The sequence below is a fragment of the Oncorhynchus masou genome, chromosome 24 (genome assembly GCF_036934945.1).
Source record: "Oncorhynchus masou masou isolate Uvic2021 chromosome 24, UVic_Omas_1.1, whole genome shotgun sequence".
Taxonomy (NCBI): Eukaryota; Metazoa; Chordata; class Actinopteri; order Salmoniformes; family Salmonidae; genus Oncorhynchus; species Oncorhynchus masou.
The window spans coordinates 96,394,838-96,413,735 of NC_088235.1; the positions used below are offsets into that span (position 1 = coordinate 96,394,838).

Sequence of the window (18,898 nt, forward strand, 5' to 3'; positions counted from 1 at the left end):
ATTACCTGCAATGAAGGGTCAAACTGCTCATTGTGAAAAGTGTCTGATTTCATTGTAGAATGGAATCAGTGTTTGTGTTTACAGTTATATTATGATTAGACCTTGGAGTGCTCTCTCAAGATGATGTGGCTAGTCATTCACAGACAGAGGAGACTGAGGTATAGCCTGTTAGTCAAACCATGGTAGGGATGATGGGGCGGCAGGTAGCCTAGCGGTTAGAGTGTTGGGCCAGTAACTGAAAGGTCGCTGGATCAAATCCCCGAGCTGACATGGTAAAACAAATCTGTCATTCTGCCCCTGAAAAAGGGTTCCCCGGTAGGCCGTCATTGTAAATAATAATTTGTTCTTAACTGACTTGCCTAGTTAAATAAATGCATAAAAAAAAACATGATGTTAAAGATGCCTGATACTAACACACTGGAGAGTACAACAGAAGATCCCTATTGACCACTATCTAACCCATGCTAGTTATTATAGTGTTCCTGAGTGTTCACTCACCTTAGGTCATGATTGTTTTTTGTCCCTCTCATGGTTGAACTGTACGTCAGACATCTCTCCTCTCTGCTCTGGGTGCTGATAAAGAGAGAGACAGCCAGTGAATTACATGAAACTCAACTGCTGTAATCCTGTAAAGCATGCTGCCTCACATTAATCAGAGCATCTCCTCACTTACCTCCACGTGGGGGCTGTGTGTCTGTCTGTGTCTGTCTGTCCGTGTCTGTCTGTCTGTCCATGTGTGCCTGTTTGTCTGGCTGCTCTTATTTATGGTCTGTTAATTGTCACCAGTGGCAGGTAGCCTAGTGGTTAGAGCATTGGGCCAGTAACCAAAAGGTTGCTAGATCAAATCCCTGAGCTGTAAAAAATCTCTTGTTCTGCCCCTGAACGAGCCATTTAGACCATCATTGTAAATAATATATTTTTCTTAATAACTCACTTGCCTAGTTAAATCAAGGTTAAGAACAAGTCTCACTCACTTTTTATAAATTGTGCTCTCTCCGTTTATCTCCAGGTTCGTTAAACCAGCCCCTATGTTCCTCGATCCAAACTTTAGACGATTCTCCAAGATCAGCAACTTTTTCCCACCTTTTGGAATAAAAACGCAAGGTATGGACCTCAGTTTTGTATCTGTTTATTTCATCCACTGACATCCATGTCTTTGTTCATAGTTAGTCAAATCACAGTTGGATGACCATGAAGAATGGGGAGCTCCTGGTAGAGGATGCTGTTGCCTCGAGAAAGCCAAGTAGCTCACCTACAGGGAGGAGGATGTAGCTATGGGCTCTGGGTCAGTGCTAAGACGAGGGAGAGAACAAATACTGGCCTTATCGAGAAGAACATCACTGCTGCTCCAAGTTATGCAGGGATCAGGCCTCTATGTAGGCATCAGGCCGCTATGCAGGGATCAGGCCTCTATGTAGGGATCAGGCCTCTATGTAGGGATCAGGCCTCTATGCAGGGATCAGGCCGCTATGCAGGGATCAGGCCTCTATGCAGGGATCAGGCCGCTATGCAGTGATCAGGCCTCTATGCAGGGATCAGGCCTCTAAGCAGGGATCAGGCCGCTATGCAGGGATCAGGCCTCTATGCAGGGATCAGGCCTCTATGTAGGGATCAGGCCTCTATGTAGGGATCAGGCCGCTATGCAGGGATCAGGCTGCTATGCAGCGATCAGGCCGCTATGCAGGGATCAGGCCTCTATGCAGGGATCAGGCCTCTATGTAGGGATCAGGCCTCTATGTAGGGATCAGGCCGCTATGCAGGGATCAGGCCGCTATGCAGCGATCAGGCCGCTATGCAGGGATCAGGCCTCTATGCAGGGATCAGGCCGCTATTCAGGGATCAGGCCGCTATGCAGGGATCAGGCCTCTATGCAGGGATCAGGCTGCTATGCAGGGATCTGGCTTCTATGCAGGGATCAGGCCTCTATGCAGGGATCAGGCCGCTATGCAGGGATCTGGCTTCTATGCAGGGATCAGGCTGCTATGCAGGGATCAGGCCTCTATGCAGGGATCTGGCTTCTATGCAGGGATCAGGCCTCTATGCAGGGATCGGGCTTCTATGCAGGGATCAGGCCGCTATTCAGCGATCAGGCCTCTATGCAGGGATCAGGCCACTATGCAGGGATCAGGCCTCTATGCAGGGATCAGGCCTCTATGCAGGGATCAGGCTGCTATGCAGCGATCAGGCCGCTATGCAGGGATCAGGCCGCTATTCAGGGATCAGGCCGCTATGCAGGGATCAGGCCGCTATGCAGGGATCAGGCCGCTATGCAGGGATCAGGCTGCTATGCAGGGATCAGGCTGCTATGCAGGGATCAGGCCTCTATGCAGGGATCAGGCTGCTATGCAGCGATCAGGCCGCTATGCAGGGATCAGGCCGCTATTCAGGGATCAGGCCGCTATGCAGGGATCAGGCCGCTATGCAGGGATCAGGCTGCTATGCAGGGATCAGGCTGCTATGCAGGGATCAGGCCGCTATTCAGGGATCAGGCCGCTATGCAGGGATCAGGCCTCTATGCAGGGATCAGGCTGCTATGCAGGGATCAGGCCTCTATTCAGGGATCAGGCTGCTATGCAGGGATCAGGCCTCTATGCAGGGATCAGGCTGCTATGCAGGGATCAGGCTATGACAGCAAAGCATCAATCTGCCCCGTCTTCCTGCCCCTCACTTATCCATTCTAAAACAATGAGATCACCCATTTAATTAAAGTGTTTCATCTCATCGAAGTTTTGATTAAATATTTTGGGTTCAATATTAATATAATGGAATCTGTTTTAATATAAATCTGGCTAAATGTAGTGATGATAACGAGTGTGTCAGTGCTCTAAATATCTCTGGAAAGGTATCGAGAGATGGCTGTGTAGTCTATCTCATCATGTTGCGTGTGCAGAACATGTTAAGATCATGTCTTGATGTTCATGGTTCTCGGTATCAGAGGAAGGGTGAAAGCTAGCTAGCGTTCTCGTAGAAATCTGTGACTCTGAGAACTGTGTCCATCAATGTCCTGCCCTTTGGCAGTAGCATTGAGAAGCACCAACACAGCACCACTGTCTGACCGTCACATCCTTCTGCCTACCAGTCACAGGCCCTGATTACCACCCAGTCCCAGGCTTTTGATCCTCACACCGCAAGTATCCCACCCAAACACATGCTAATGGTGTAATGAGTAGCTACAGTATGTAGCCTTGTCATCAAAACAGCATCAGCTAATCAGTTTTATTTAATTTAACCTTTATTTATACAGGTTATTCTCATTTAAATGTGTTAATCAGTAATAATCAGTGAGGTATTTGTGGCCTGACTGCCTGCCCTCATGCTCATGGCTGATCTGAACCAGGAAGCCCAACCAACACAGACTCTCTTCTCCCATCCAACTAACACGTCCTGGGCATTTTCTGTTCTGAGGCTCAGTAGTAGGGCTCCCGAGTGGCGCAGCGGTCTAAGGCACTGCATCTCAGTGCTAAAGGCGTCACTATAGACCTTAGTTAGATTCTAAGCTGTATCACAAACGGACATGATTGGGAGTCCCATAGGGCGGCACACAATTGTCCCAGCGTCGTCCGGGGGAAGGCCGTCATTGTAAATAAGAATTTGTCCTTAGCTGACTTGCCTAGTTAAATAAGTAGGTAAGTTTGTGGGATCACACTGAACATAGGTTATTAAGGTCATACGTAAGCCTTCTTTTGATGTTGATCGGTTGGTAGATCTGATTGGAGTCCTTCATTGTCAGAGATTTGTTTTGTTCTGGAATGTGCCTAGCCTAGGTCCCCCTCCCTTACAGATGGTGATATGGTAGCTTAGCCCTCTCATCTGATATCAGCTGTGTGGTTTGGCTGGAAGGAGAGACAATCTTTTCAATTGATTCCATCCATCCTGATTGATCTAGTCTGTTTGTATCTGGGATATCACCGCAGTAGTCAACAGCTCGAATGCGTCCCAAATGGCACCCTATTCCCTATATAGTGCACTACTCAATAGCAGTGCACTATATAGGGAAAAGGGTGCGATTTGAGACATAGCCCTATCTCTCCAGAGTTAGTCACACTACAGATATCTAAGAAATTTTGGACGAAGATGTAACTGTCTCCACAACAGTGCTGTTGACAGCTTCTGAGCGACCCTTAATTATTCTATCGTAGATTGTGTCACGGAAATGTGTTATTCGTTTAAATCATGTGTCAAATAGGGACTCCGTTTTTATGGACTGAATCCATAAAAGTTCAAAAATGACTCATGACAAATGAAAAGGTCTGATTCCATAACTCTGTGATTCCATTATTCCATTATGTCTGACTAAAATGTCATCCTTGGGTCATGTGGGAGTACGATTCCATCTTATGATCTCCATTGTATCTGAGAAACAGTATCTAATGACAATTTAATGCCCTGGCAATTTAGTTGAATGTCAATAATCATGAATAGCACGCAACTGCTAGGCTATACAGTCAAATCGTGTGGACTTTCGTCTCGTGTTAAATGGTCCAGTGTTTCTGAGTTTACATCTGTTTTCCCAATCATTTTAATCCTGATCCCCTGAATTATAGGGCACGTGTATTTACCCTCATCAATTGCATAGAAAACATCCAGATTGAAGTTATTCTGTACTCTACACTTTTTTTCTTCCTAGAATAACAGTCTAGATAAATAGCCAGTTATATAGTGTTGTATTGAAAGAATCAGAGCATTCCAGAGGTGTTGTGATGTAACCTCATTCCCTGAGGTCCGAGGATTGTTGCCCGCATCAGCCTGGAGAATGTGCTTGTTTAAAAATGATGTTCCTCCAACTGGGTATTTCTTCGTGCCCTGTCATTTTCCCTCTCAGTATCTTAAGCTGTATACTGTATAGTTGCATCCTAAATTGCACCCTTTCCCCTATATAGTGTATTACTTTTGACCCATAGGGCTCTGGGCAAAAGTAGTGCACTGTATATGGAATAGGGTGCCATTTGGGACTAAGCGCTTCTCTGCTCCGACCGAGGAGGTGTACATGCTCTGCACGAGGCCCTGCTCTTACCTCTCTGTCCTGGACTGCCTGCCTGGCCACCCAGATATCTCTGATGGTTGTATAACATGAAGAAGTGTTCACCTCCCCTCTGTCAGCCCACCCAGCCTCTCCTCTGGCTTCATTCCCTAGTCCACCAGGTTTACAACACTACCTTGGTCTCTCTGCTGAGGTGATGATGCAGGGTGGGATTTATGTGTTGAGAGGCTCTTTATTACAGGACTTTCATCTTCCACTCAGATGCTGTGTTTTTCTCCTCTTCTCTCCTCAGAAAAGATCACAGATAATATTCTGACAGCAACGAAGAGCTATGGTCTGGGAGAGGAGCTGGACAGGTATGTCACACCTCAAGCACCATAACAGGTCTATTACAACAACAGGGATGTCTAGGGGAGTTTAAAAGGGTTTATGCCAGGACATTCAAAAAACTCTGGAGCTGTCTCAGAAAAACTATTGTCTGGTCCCAGATCTGTTTGTGCTGTCTTGCCAACTCCTATGGCCAAAACAACCATTAGATATGAGTTGGCTAGAAAGCACAAACAGATCCAGGACCAGGCTAGAAATATGTTTTTCCAATCCAGGACACTTTGCTGAGTAATTTTACTTCCAACATAAGGATTAATTAATTATAATCACACAGGCAGCAGGCAGCTGTTTTGGTAGTTTTATAATTTCACTTCTGGCCAGCATTCTGTCTTTTTAGGTCTTGGTTCTTTCCACAGCCACTAGAATCTGTAGACCTGATTTCATCAACTAAGGAAATTGAGATTTTGTTTATTTTTCCACATGGAATGTAGAACTCAGACTAAACATAGGTCACATTCTCTAAAACATAAGACCCAATAGCGAAAGCTCAACTACATATCATATCAGAATCAAATGAATCACTGTGCAGTACTTGGCATGTTCTCACTTCACAAATCTCAGAACTTGTGTTTCTGCTGTTTTTTCCCTGCTCTTCTAGTCAGAGTTGTAAGAAGTGCATCATCATGGGAAATGGTGGTATTCTGGCCAACAAGTCTATGGGTGTGAAGATTGACGAGTACGACGTGATTGCAAGGTCAGTTAAGGCACATTAATTAACACTAGGATCCTTAAATAATCTTCCCTAGATTCCTTCCATCCTCTCTCCTCACCTCCTTCTCAAAATCTCTAGAAGAGAACATCCAAATTTCATTCCCTCCGATATGTTTTGAGAAGGAGGCAAAGAGAGAGGATGCAAGGAATTGAGGAAAGACAAATTGAGAAAGAGCCCAGGTTCTGTGATTGTGAGAACCCTGTGTGTGTTGCAGGTTGAACGAGGCTCCAGTGTCTGGCTATGAAAAGGATGTGGGCTCCAAGACCACCATGCGTATCACCTACCCAGAGGGAGCCATCCAGAAGACTGAACGCTACGAACAGGACTCCCTCTTCGTCCTCTCTGCCTTCAAAGCTCTCGACTTCAAATGGCTGCGGTCCATAATCTTTAAGGAGAGGCTGGTAAGGGAAATGAGGCCTTTTTCGCACTACTGAGTTGAGCCGAACCAAGGCAAGCCAGGCTTGTAATATTAACCCAGCAAACAGGCAACGTTCATATAATGTTAAATAACGTTCGAATTGAGAAGACATTATAGCCACCGGATGGGAACTTCCCTGGAGAGCTCTGTCAATGTTTGGGAAACTTGCCATTTTAACCATCACAGAGCGCCCCTACTAATGTTCTGGAAATGCAATGTTTGGTTAACCAGGCTAACCAGTAGAGGGCAGTGGGAAGTTATTGTAGACTTCAGAGAGAATCCCTGGGCTAACTTTACCAAGCCATGTGCACCTGTTTGTCCTGTGTAAACTATGGTGTCGCACTGTGCCCAGGAAATATCAGGGTTAAGAAATGGCAAGAGAGGAAAACATGGCATCAGATCAGACCCCGTGTGACGATAAGTGGAAGACATTTACCCATCTTTACCACACTGTTTAATTCAATTGGATAATACTAGATAATAGTAGGCTTATATTCTCACTTTGGAACTCAGAACTTGTTGTGACTGGAGAATAATGTGTCATTATACCACTTGTTTGAGGAATATGTATGCTGTGTGGAGGAATGGACACATTAGAGGACAAGTGCCAGCGTGCTGCATGTTGTCAGTCTGTGAGACAATCACCAATTGGACACAGTGTGAGCCAGTACTATAGACTAACAGAGTGGATGTCTTTTTATTCAGGCTTAGCTTATAACTTAAGACCATTGAAGGGCAATCCCTTTCTTTTGTGCTTCAGGTAGTGTATAGTTCTTCTCTCAGGTGAGGGACAGACACTTAATGATGCAGTTAATTGGCATGTCTCTAAGAGTGAATAACTCCTTATCTCTTTAAGGAGAGTCTCTCTCTCTCTCTCTCTCTCTCTCTCTCTCTCTCTCTCTCTCTCTCTGTCTTTTATCTGACAATAGTAACGAAGGTGCTTTGTTGCATACATCTGGGCTCCATTGTTAAAGCCCAGTTTCCTATGGTACATAGCAGAGGCTGCTGCCGTTACAGCAGTAAGTTTACCTCAAGGAGAGTGTGTATGCCTTGTAACTTTACTACCCCAGCTCTGCTAAAAGTGAGAAACTAGAAACATTATAGTTGTTTTGTTGTTGTATTATTATCTATCCTTGATGCCTGATTACCCTGCTTTCATGTACATACAGTATCTCCCTCAAATACCTTGTACCTCTGCACATTGATCTAGTACTCCCTATATATAGCACAATTCTTGTGTATTTTATTTAATTCCTTGTGTTACTTATTTTATTATTATTTCTAAATTCTGCATCGTTGGAAAGGGCTTGTAAGCAAGCACTTCACAGTAAAGTCTACACCTGTTGTATTTGATACATGACAAATAAAAGTTTATTAGATTTTTGGGATTTTGTTGACATACGTGGCCAGTTTAAATTTAGCTCTAGAGAATTTGCTTTTTGTTTTCACACACAGTGATTTAGTATTGGATAGTGCTGCTCCGGATACTCAGGTTATGACACCTTTGAGGGGATGTTTGTCAGGATTAGGAGAGGCTTTCTTAGGGAACATGGCCACTGAAAGAAGCTCAATCCCCTAGCTAGCTAATATACCTGAATACCCTTGATTTGTGCTCGCTAAGAAAACAGAGCTTTTACCTCTGGTCTCCTCAAGTCTACATGCATTACGGTTTGCACTTGCTGTTAAGAGAGAGAAAGAGAGAGGAGGGGGGGTAGAGAGAAGTAGGAGTGAGGGGGGGGGGGGGAGAAACTTGTGTGGGAAGTACAGTGCATTTGGAAAGTATTCCGACCCCTTATCCACATTTTGTTACATTACAGCTTTATTCTAAAATGTATTAAAAAAAATGTTTTTCCTCATTAATCTACACACAATACCCCATAATGACAAAGCGAAAACAGGTTTTTCGAAATGATTGCAATTGTATTAAAAATAGAAAACAGAAATACCTTATTTATATAAGTATTCAGACCCTTTGCTATGAAACTCTAAATTGAGCTGAGGTGCATCCTGTTTCCATTGAGATGTTTCTACAACCTGTTTGGAGTCCACCTGTGGTAAATTCAATTGATTGGACATGATTTGGAAAGGCACACACCAGTGTATATTAGGTCCCACAGTTGACAGTGCATGTTAGAGCAAAAACCAAGCCATGAGGTCGAAGGAATTGTCCTTAGAGCCCCGAGACAGGATTATGTCAAGTCACAGATCTGGGGAAGGGTACCAAAACATTTATGCAGCATTGAAGGTCCCCTCAAACACAGTGGCCTCCATCATTCTTAAATGGAGGATGTTTGGAACACCTAAGACTCTTCCTAGAGCTGGCTGCTGGGCCAAACTGAGCTATCGGGGTGAAGGGCCTTGGTCAGGGAGGTGACCAAGAACCCGATGGTCCCTCTGACTGAACTCCAGAGTTCCTCTGTGGAGATGGGAGAATCTTCCAGAAGGACAACCATCTCTGTATCACTCTACCAATCAGGCCATTGTGGTAGAGTGGCCAGACTGAAGCAACTCCTCAGTAAAAGGCACATGACAGCTCGCTTGGAGTTTGCCTATAGGAACCTAAAGGACTCAGACCATGAGAAACAAGATTCTCTGGTCTGATGAAACCAAGTTTGAACTCTTTGGCCTGAATGACAAGCCTCACATCTGGAGGAAACCTGGCACCATCCCTACGGTGAGGCATGGTGGTGGCAGCATCATGCTGTGGGGATGTTTTTCAGTGGCAGGGACTGTGAGACTAATCAGGATCGAGGGAAAGATGAATGGAACAGTACAGATAGATCCTTGATGAAAACCAGCTCTCAGGACCTCAGACTGGGGTGAAGGTTCACCTTCCAACAGGACAACGACCCTAAGAACATAGCCAAGACAATGCAGGAGTGACTTTGGGACAAGTCTCTGAATGTCGAGTAACCCAGCCAGAAAACTCTCCAATACAAGTGTGCCAGGTTTGTAGCATCATACCCAAGAAAACTCTAGGCTATAATTGCTGCCAAAGGTGCTTCAACAAAGCACTGAGTAAAGGGTCTGAATAATTATGTAAATGTGATATTTCCTTTTTTATATATACATTTGCAAACATTTCAAAAAATCTGTTTTTGCTTTGTCATTATGGGGTATTGTGTGTAGATTGATGAGGGGAAAAACAATATAATCAATTTTAGAATAAGGCTGTAACATATCAAAATGTGGAAAAATTCAAGGGGTCTGAATTCTTTCAGAAATCTCCACAGGATAGTCTGCCCTACTGTCATTCATTCAAGTTTCTGCAAGCCTACCATACATGAGCAGCTTGCCCCAAGCAAGCTTCATTAGACTGTTGGAGCAAGCTATGCTTTCAGAATGCCTGGCGGGAGGACAGACTGATGGAAGAGTACAATGAGGATAATGGGCAGACAAATGACCTATGAGTTGATATTGTTATTGTGTAATTTCTCTCTCTCTTTAAACGCTGCTTGTAAATGAATATGAATGTGATAATAACAATACATTTTAATCCATAGGTTCCCTCTAATTTAACTCTTTATTACAGACCAGTGAAGGTCAGAGCAGCGTTCTAAGGTTGGGCTCTGACATGGTTTTAAGGTTAAGGTTAGAGGGCTGGGACTGATATGCTTTTGGTCTCTGAGAAGAAAAATGTCTAGCTCTGGTTACAGTCACTGTGGTCATTCCTTCATGGTTGAATGTAAATATAGCACATAGAACATGTTGTTAAACTCAGCAAACCTGATTCTCCCTACCTTCCTCTCTTCATTCTCCATTCTTTAGAGAAGGATGAGTCAGATTCAAATGGTTTAGTATTGTATCTGAAAGTAGGCATAAATAAAATAAACATATTGGGGAATGAAGTACGCTTTTCATCCATGTGTATAAGGTCTCCACAGACAGACTCCCTCCTGTCCCTGCTCAGCCCTCTGATCACTTTGAACAGGAGGGGGGTCTGAGAGTATAGGGTTCAGAGGGCTGTGGGCTGGCAGACTATGGGATTCAGGGGTCTGATGCACATCACAGAGCAACAGTAGCTCTGTGAGAGGAGACCTGGGCTCACCTGGCCTGCCCAGTGCCGACAGACAGACAGACAGACAGACAGACAGACAGACAGACAGACAGACAGACAGACAGACACCACATGTCACGCCTTGGTCTTAGTATTTTGTGTTTTAGATAATTAGTTGGTCAGGCCAGGGTGTGACATGGGTTTATGTTGTTGTGTTGTTGTATTGGGGTTTTTGTATGCATTGGGATTTGTGGTTGATTATTGGGATTTGTGGTTGATTAGGGGTGTGTTTAGTATAGGTTTGACTTTCTTGCATTTGTTTCATTAAAGACATGAAACGAAGAACGCCGTTACAGAATCACCCACCACACACGGACCGAGCAGCGTGTTAACAGGCAGCTGGAGCAGCGAAGGGAGGACGTTATGGACAGCAGAGGATTGGAGTATACGACGTGGGAAGAAATAGACAGGTGGGCGGCCGACCCAGAGAGAGTGCCGGAGACCGCCTGGGATTCGCTGGAGCAGTGCGAAGAGGGCTATAGGATAATGGAGTCGAAAAGAAAGACACGGCGGCGCAGAGCGAAACCCGAAAATCAGCCCCAAAAATTTCTTGGGGGGGGCTCAGAGGGAGAGTGGCTGAGTCAGGAGACAGACCTGAGCCAACTCTCCCTGTTTATCGTGACGAGCCAAGGAGGAGACCAGAACCGGTGTTGGAGGTGAGCGAAGCAGAGACTGTGAAGGAGTTAATGGGGAAATTGGAGGAGAGATTAATGAGGGAGTTGCTAGTTTGGTGCTTTAGGTACAAGATTCGTCCGACGGAGCGTGTCGGGGATTTAATGGCACCTGGGTCAGCGCTCCATACTAGTCCTGAGGTGCGTGTTAGTCGGCTGGTGAAAAATGTGCCAGCCTCACGCACCAGGCCTCCTGTGTACCTACCTAGCCTTGCACGTCCTGTGCCAGTCCTGCTCTCAGGCTCTCCAGTACACCTTCACGGTCCAGTCCATCCTGTGCCACCTTCACACACCAGTCCTCCGGTGGCAGCTCCCCGCACCAGGCTTCCTGTGCGTGTCCTCGATCCAGTACCACCAGTTCCAGTACCACGCACCAGGCTTTCAGTGCGCCTCACCTGTTCAGCGCAGCCAGCGCTTTCTCCCTCTCCTGCGCTGTCGGAGTCTCCCGCCTGTTCAGCGTTTCTAGAGCCTTCCTCCTCTACAGCGCTGCCGGAGCCTCCTGCCTGTTCGGAGCAGCCTGAGCTGCCAGTCTGCATGGAGCAGCCAGAGCTGCCAGTCTGCATGGAGCAGCTAGAGCTGCCAGTCTGCATGGAGCAGCTAGAGCTGCCAGTCTGCAGAGCTGAGCTGCCAGTCTGCATGGAGCAGCCAGAGCTGCCAGTCTGCATGGAGCAGCTAGTCTGCATGGAGCAGCTAGAGCTGCCAGTCTGCAAGGAGCTGTCAGTCTGCAAGGAGCTGCCAGTCTGCATGGGGCAGCCAGAGCTGTCAGTCTGCTTGGAGCAGCCAGTCTGCATGGAGTTGCCAGTCTGCATGGAGCTGCCAGTCTGCATGGAGCTGCCAGTCTGCAAGGAGCTGCCAGTCTGCAAGGAGGTGCCAGTCTGCAAGGAGCTGCCAGTCGGCAAGGAGCTGCCAAAGCTGTTAGTCTGCATGGAACAGTCAGAGCTGTCAGTCTGTAAGAAGCCGCCAGAGCTGTCAATCTGCATGGAGCAGCCAGAGCCGCCAGTCAGCATGGAGCAGCCAGAGCCGTCAGTCAGCATGAAGCAGCCAGAGCCGTTAGTCTGCCAGACTCTTCCAGATCTGCCAGTCAGCCAGACTCTTCCAGATCTGCCAGTCAGCCAGACTCTTCCAGATCCGCTAGTCAACCAGACTCTTCCAGATCCACCAGTCAGCCAGGATCTGCCGGATTCAACTGCCTGGCTGGGCTTCATCTCGGTACTGGGTTTCCTCTCAGTACTGGGCTTTCTCTCAGTACTGGGCTGCCCCTCAGTCTCGAGCTGCCCCTCAGTCCCAAGCTGCCCCTCAGTCTCGAGCTGCCCCTCAGTCCCGAGCTGCCCCTCAGTCCCGAGCTGCCCCTCAGTCCCGAGCTTCCCCTCAGTCCCGAGCTGCCTCAGTCCCGAGCTGCCCCTCAGTCACGAGCTGCTCCTCAGTTCAGTGGGGTTCTGGGTGAGGACTATTAGGCCATGGTCGGCGGCGAGGGTGGATCATCCCAGGACGCGAAGGGGAGGAACTATGACATTTATGGAGTGGGGTCCACGTCCCGAGCCGGAACCGCCACCATGGACAGACGCCCACCCGGACCTTCCCTATGGTTTTGAGGTGCGTCCGGGAGTCCGCACCTTAGGGGGGGGGGGGGTTCTGTCACGCCTTGGTCTTAGTATTTTGTGTTTTAGATAATTAGTTGGTCAGGCCAGGGTGTGACATGGGTTTATGTTGTTGTGTTGTTGTATTGGGGTTTTTGTATGCATTGGGATTTGTGGTTGATTAGGGGTGTGTTTAGTATAGGTTTGGCTGCCTGAGGCGGTTCTCAATCAGAGTCAGGTGATTCTCGTTGTTTCTGATTGGGAACCGTATTTAGGTAGCCTGGGTTTCACTTTGTATTTCGTGGGTGATTGTTCCTGTCTCTGTGTTAGTGTTCACCAGACAGGCTGTATAGGTTTTTCACGTTCCGTTTGTTGTTTTTGTATTTATAAGTTATTTCATGTATCGCCATTTGTTTCATTAAAGACATGAGTAACCAACACGCTGCATTTCGGTCCGACTTTCTTGCGACAAACGAAGAACGCCGTTACACCACAACACTACATAAAGAGAGATCTAGGACAACAGCACAGCATTGAAGCAAAACATGACAACACAGTATGGTAGGAACATAACAACAACACAGTAGCGACACAACATGGCAGCAGCACATCATGGTAGTAGCACAACATGGTACAGTAATTGTTAGGCACAGACAACACAAAGGGCAAAAGGGTAGAGACAACAATACATCACGTGAAGCTGCCACAACTGTCAGTACGAGTGTCCAAGATTGAGTCTTTGAATGAAGAGATGGAGATAAAACTGTCCAGTCGCTAGCTGCAGCGAACTGAAAAGAGGAGCGACCCAGGGATGTGTGTGCTTTGGGGACCTTTAACAGAATGTGACTGGCAGAACAGGTGTTGTATGTGGAGGATGGGGGCTGCTGTAGGTGTCTCAGATAGGGAGGAGTGAGGCCTAAAGGGTTTTATAAATAAGCATCAACCAGTCTGTCTTGCGACAGGTATACAGAGATGACCAGTTTACAGAGGAGTATAGAGTGCAGTGATGTGTCCTATAAGGAGCATTGGTGGCAAATCTGTTGACCGAATGGTAAAGAACATCTAGCCACTCGAGAGCACCCCTACCTTCCGAACTAGAAATTACATCTCCTTAATCTAGCATGGGTAGGATGGTCATCTGAATCAGGGTTAGTTTGGCAGCTGGGGTGAAAGAGGAGCGATTATGATAGAGGAAACCAGGTCTAGATTTAACTTTATCCTGCAGCTTTGATGTGTGCTGAGAGAAGGACAGTGTACCGTCTAGCCATACTCCCAAGTACTTGTATGAGGTGACATAATATAATAACAATAGATTTGCTTGTCATGTATGGAGCTGTAGTAAAGTCTTTCAATGAATATTATTAGGACAAAGTAACATAGCCCTGGATACTACTGTATACATTAGTTTCACACGGTCTGACATGTACACAGTATAATCACAGAGTTTATAAACCCTGAGGCGCAACAGACCAAGCAGACCAGGCCAGAGTTTGAGAAGCAAATGAAAGAAGTGAAAAATTATTCTTTAGTTAGTTAATTTTCTATAAATCTAAGTGCACAACCTAGATTCAAGTCAATGTCTTAAGGAGTTGAACATGTTATTACTCCAACCTCACGAAAGTGTGAAACTGACACGTTTTCATTTTCGTCAAAACAACTTGATATTGCAGCAGTGGCTTTGATTTGACGGCCTGCACATGTGCAGTTTGGCGTGAGACGACCTTTCGACCCGGGGACCTGTTTCTGAGTGTGCGCTTAGCTCGTCAACGTCGCCATGACATCGCCTACAAACATTCTTGGGGATTTCTACAGTTTCATCCTATCTTCATGCTGTACTGTCTTTGGTATAATGTGTGATTTAGTAATCTGAGGATATGGAGTAAATGTGTAAGGCTTGACACTAGCGCTTCTACCACTACACAGTCAAAATAGACAAACAATGTTGTATTAAAGATTCAAGCCTTAGAAATTCATTATGAGACCAGCCTCATTCATAAGCTTTTAGAAAGAGGGAGCTCAAGTTGCGACTCATACTACTGCTAGGCTGCAATTACCAGACGAGTAGACACACACACACACACAATTGTCAGTGGTTCTGAATGAGGGAGAGTGTTGGCTGGCAGTAGCCTGATTGTACATAGATAACAGTAGTGTAGACAGAGGCAGGGACTGAGTGGTTGCATTGTACTATGAAGAGCACCAATTACTCTCATGGCCTACTCATAGAAGGGTACAACTCTAGCCTCAGTGTTCTCCAGGGTCAAAGTGCGCCTCATTTAATACAATGTGCACATCCCGCATGACACCCTATTTCCTTTATTGTGCACTACTTTTGACAAGAGCCCTATATAGGGAATAGAGTGTCATTTGGGACGCAACCTGTGCTAATATGCAAAGTATTCTTTTGAACCAAGGGGGAATTTATCACAGCAGTGTGGTTGGTACAGTTCCACTGAATACTGCTGTGACTGTATGCATATGAGGTGCTAGCTATTTGATCCCCCCTACAGATGGGTTACAGACCTGGGTTCAAATAGTACTGGTTTTCTTTTATATACTTTGGAGTGTTTGATTTTGCCTGGCCTGGAGTGCCAGATGGTCAGGGAGGGTTTGCACTTTTGGGAGTATTCCATTGTTTCCATTTCAGCCAGAGCAAGCTCAATCAAGTGCATAGAAAGTATTTAAAAGAAAATGAACCCTGTTTGAACCCAGATAGGTCTGTTGGGTTTCCCATCCCACTGGCCGTTTCTCTCTGAGTGAGTACGGGTTGAGAGGAGAGGAGGTGTTGGGTTGCCTTCTCAGTTAGACAACAAAATGGTTCCCGTTACACAGGATTACCAGCTGGCCTATCAGTTAGAAGCTTAGAGCTGGAGCTGGAGCAGAGTGATGATGCTACGCTAATATCCTACACCAGTGGCAGCTGGTGGAGGGAGGATGGACTCTTTATAATGGCTGGAATGGAAAGGTACCAAACATGAATGTTGTGATTTAAAGTGACATACCAGCGCTGTGTTGTTTTTAACTGCAGCAAGACCAACATACCTGACTACTGTGTTGTGTGGTAGCACATCACAGTCCCTGGCCAGGTATCCCAGTAACTGGTCCTACACAGCCCGTCAGGAATGCTCCTTGAGCCTTAGCTAATTACCTTAATGGACAGAGTTATATTGATACAGCAGGGTCTTTTTGCTTTTCTTGTTTTTCATCTGTGTTTTTAATTCCCCTGACCTATCCCTCTCCTCTCGGTACCTCTCGTCAGGGTAATGCTTTCTTCATTTCTTTTATGAACAATTTATTAACAACAAAAAGGACATGATATGACAAATAGAGACTATTATAAACATAATATAAAACCAGATAATGATATCAGACACACCAAAAACAAGATCTTTTTTAAAATTAAAATCAATAATAGCACCACTGCTACACTACATTAACAACTGACTTCAGATACATTTCAGTTTTATTTATTTATTTTTTACTTTATTTATAGATGTTCAAATATGAGAACAAAAACAGTACAACCTCAACCCCTAAATCTTACATCCATCCATCCTGCCCACCCACCCTTCCCTCCAATCCACCCTCCCTCCAATCCACCCACCCTCCCTCTAATCCACCCACCCCAGCCTCCAATCCTCCCTCCCTCCCTCCACCCACCCCAGCCTCCAATCCTCCCTCCCTCCCTCCACCCATCCCAGCCTCCAATCCTCCCTCCCTCCCTCTAATCCACCCACCCCAGCCTCCAATCCACCCACCCTCCCTCTAATCCACCCACCCCAGCCTCCAATCCACCCACCCTCCCTCCCTCCACCCACCCCAGCCTCCAATCCTCCCTCCCTCCCTCCACCCACCCCAGCCTCCAATCCACCCTCCCTCCCTCCCACCCTCCCTCCACCCACCCCAGCCTCCAATCCTCCCTCCCTCCCCACCCACCCCAGCCTCCAATCCTCCCTCCCTCCCTCCACCCATCCCAGCCTCCAATCCTCCCTCCCTCCCTCCACCCATCCCAGCCTCCAATCCTCCCTCCCTCCCTCCACCCATCCCAGCCTCCAATCCTCCCTCCCTCCCTCCACCCATCCCAGCCTCCAATCCACCCACCCTCCCTCCAATCCACCCACCCCAATCCTCCAATCCACCCACCCTCCCTCTAATCCACCCATCCCAGCCTCCAATCCTCCCTCCCTCCCTTCAATTCACCCTCTAATCCACCCTCCCTCCAATCCACCCACCAACCAAGGCATCAAACAAATATATACTATTAAAGTCAATTAAATAGGACAGAAACAAACAGAAAAACAGTAAAATAAACAAAAACAATGGAAAAAGTTCAATAAAAATTCACATCAGCACAAATGGCCACTAAAACAGACATGACAGCTTACCAAAATATGCAAGTTCCACTAAGTAAAAGACAGGCTCTCCACATGTTGTATTAATGGAGCCCAGGTTAAGTCAAACTTCTGTTGGGACCCAAGCACAGTGTACCTAACCTTCTCCAGAGATAGAGATGACATCACTTCCTTAACCCACTGCATAAAAGAAGGCAGCTTTACAGACTTAAAGTGAAAGAGGACTTAGCGGCGAGCAAGCAGCGAGGCAAATGCGATGCGTGGTAGCATTCTGGTCCCGGAAAAGTACCCCAAAAATGGCATTGAACGGGTTGGGGCTAACAGTTATATTACACATATGTGAGAATGCATCAAAACTGGGATCCCAGAGGCCACTCAAAGAGTGTGGCTTGGAAGCCACTCACAGATCAAAACATATTTTTTTTTCACCTTTATTTAACCAGGTAGGCTAGTTGAGAACAAGTTCTCATTTACAACTGCGGCCTGGCCAAGATAGAGCACAGCAGTTCGACACATACAACAACACAGAGTTACACATGGAATAAACATACATACAGTCAAAAATACAGTAGAAAAAAAGAACAGTCTATATACAGTGAGTGCAAATGAGGTAAGGCAATAAATAGGCCATGGTGGCGAAGTAATTACAATATAGCAATTAAACACTGGAATGGTAGATGTGCAGAAGATGAATGTGCAAGTAGAGATACTGGGGTGCAAAGGAGCAAGATAAATAAATACAATATGGGGATAAGGTAGTTGGATGGGCTGTTTACAGATGGGCTATGTACAGGTGCAGTGATCTGTGAGCTGCTCTGACAGCTGGTACTTAAAGCTAGTGAGGGAGGTAAGAGTCGCCAGCTTCAGAGATTTTTGCAGTTTGTTCCAGTCATTGGCAGCAGAGAACTGGAAGGAGGAAGAATTGGCTTTGGGGGTGACCAATGAGATATACCTGCTGGAGCGAGTGCTACGGGTGGGTGCTGCTATGGTGACCAGTGAGCTGAGGTAAGACAGAGCTTTACCTAGCAGAGACTTGTAGATGACCTGGAGCCAGTGGGTTTGGCGACGAGTATGAAGCGATGGCCAGCCAACGAGAGCATACAGGTTGCAGTGGGGGGTAATATATGGGGCTTTGGTAACGGATGGCACTGTGATAGACTACATCCAATTTGTTGAGAAGAGTGTTGGAGGCTATTTTGTAAATGACATTGCCGAAGTCGAGGATCGGTAGGATGGTCAGTTTTACTAGAGTATGTTTGGCAGCATGAGTGAAGAATGCTTGTTATGAAATAGGAAGTCAATTATAGATTTAATTTTGGATTGGAGATGTTTAATGTGAGTCTGGAAGGAGAGTTTACAGTCTAGCCAGACACCTAGGTATTTGTAGTTGTCCACATGTTCTAAGTCAGAACCGTCCAGAGTAGTGATACTGGACGGGCAGGCAGGTGCGGGCAGTGATCGGTTGAAGCATTTAGTTTTACTTGCATTTAAGAGCAGTTGGAGGCCACGGAAGGAGAGTTCTTTGGCATTGAAGCTCATCTGAAGGTGTCCAAAGAAGGGCCAGAGGCATACAGAATGGTGTTGTCTGCGTAGAGGTGGATCAGAGAAGCACCAACAGCGAGAGCGACATGTAACTGGAAAGAGTTGCTATGAGACCGTTTGTTAAAACGTAGGCATAAGAAGTGTCATATAGCGTTTTTCTCCCCAAAGCCAAATCGTGTAAGAGATTCAAAAAGGTAGCCC

The 18,898-nt window shown here is 46.3% G+C and overlaps 1 protein-coding gene across 2 annotated transcripts in view; it reads left to right on the forward strand.

The window, feature by feature from the left end:
- LOC135513083 (CMP-N-acetylneuraminate-beta-1,4-galactoside alpha-2,3-sialyltransferase-like) overlaps window positions 1-18,898 on the forward strand; it is a 76,705-nt gene that overhangs the window by 35,781 nt on the left and 22,026 nt on the right. For both annotated transcript variants that reach the window (XM_064935777.1, XM_064935776.1), the window contains exons 5-8: window positions 1,010-1,104; window positions 5,274-5,337; window positions 5,967-6,062; window positions 6,295-6,481. In XM_064935777.1, coding sequence (XP_064791849.1) covers window positions 1,010-1,104; window positions 5,274-5,337; window positions 5,967-6,062; window positions 6,295-6,481 — 442 coding nt within the window. The remainder of the gene's footprint in view (window positions 1-1,009; window positions 1,105-5,273; window positions 5,338-5,966; window positions 6,063-6,294; window positions 6,482-18,898) is intronic.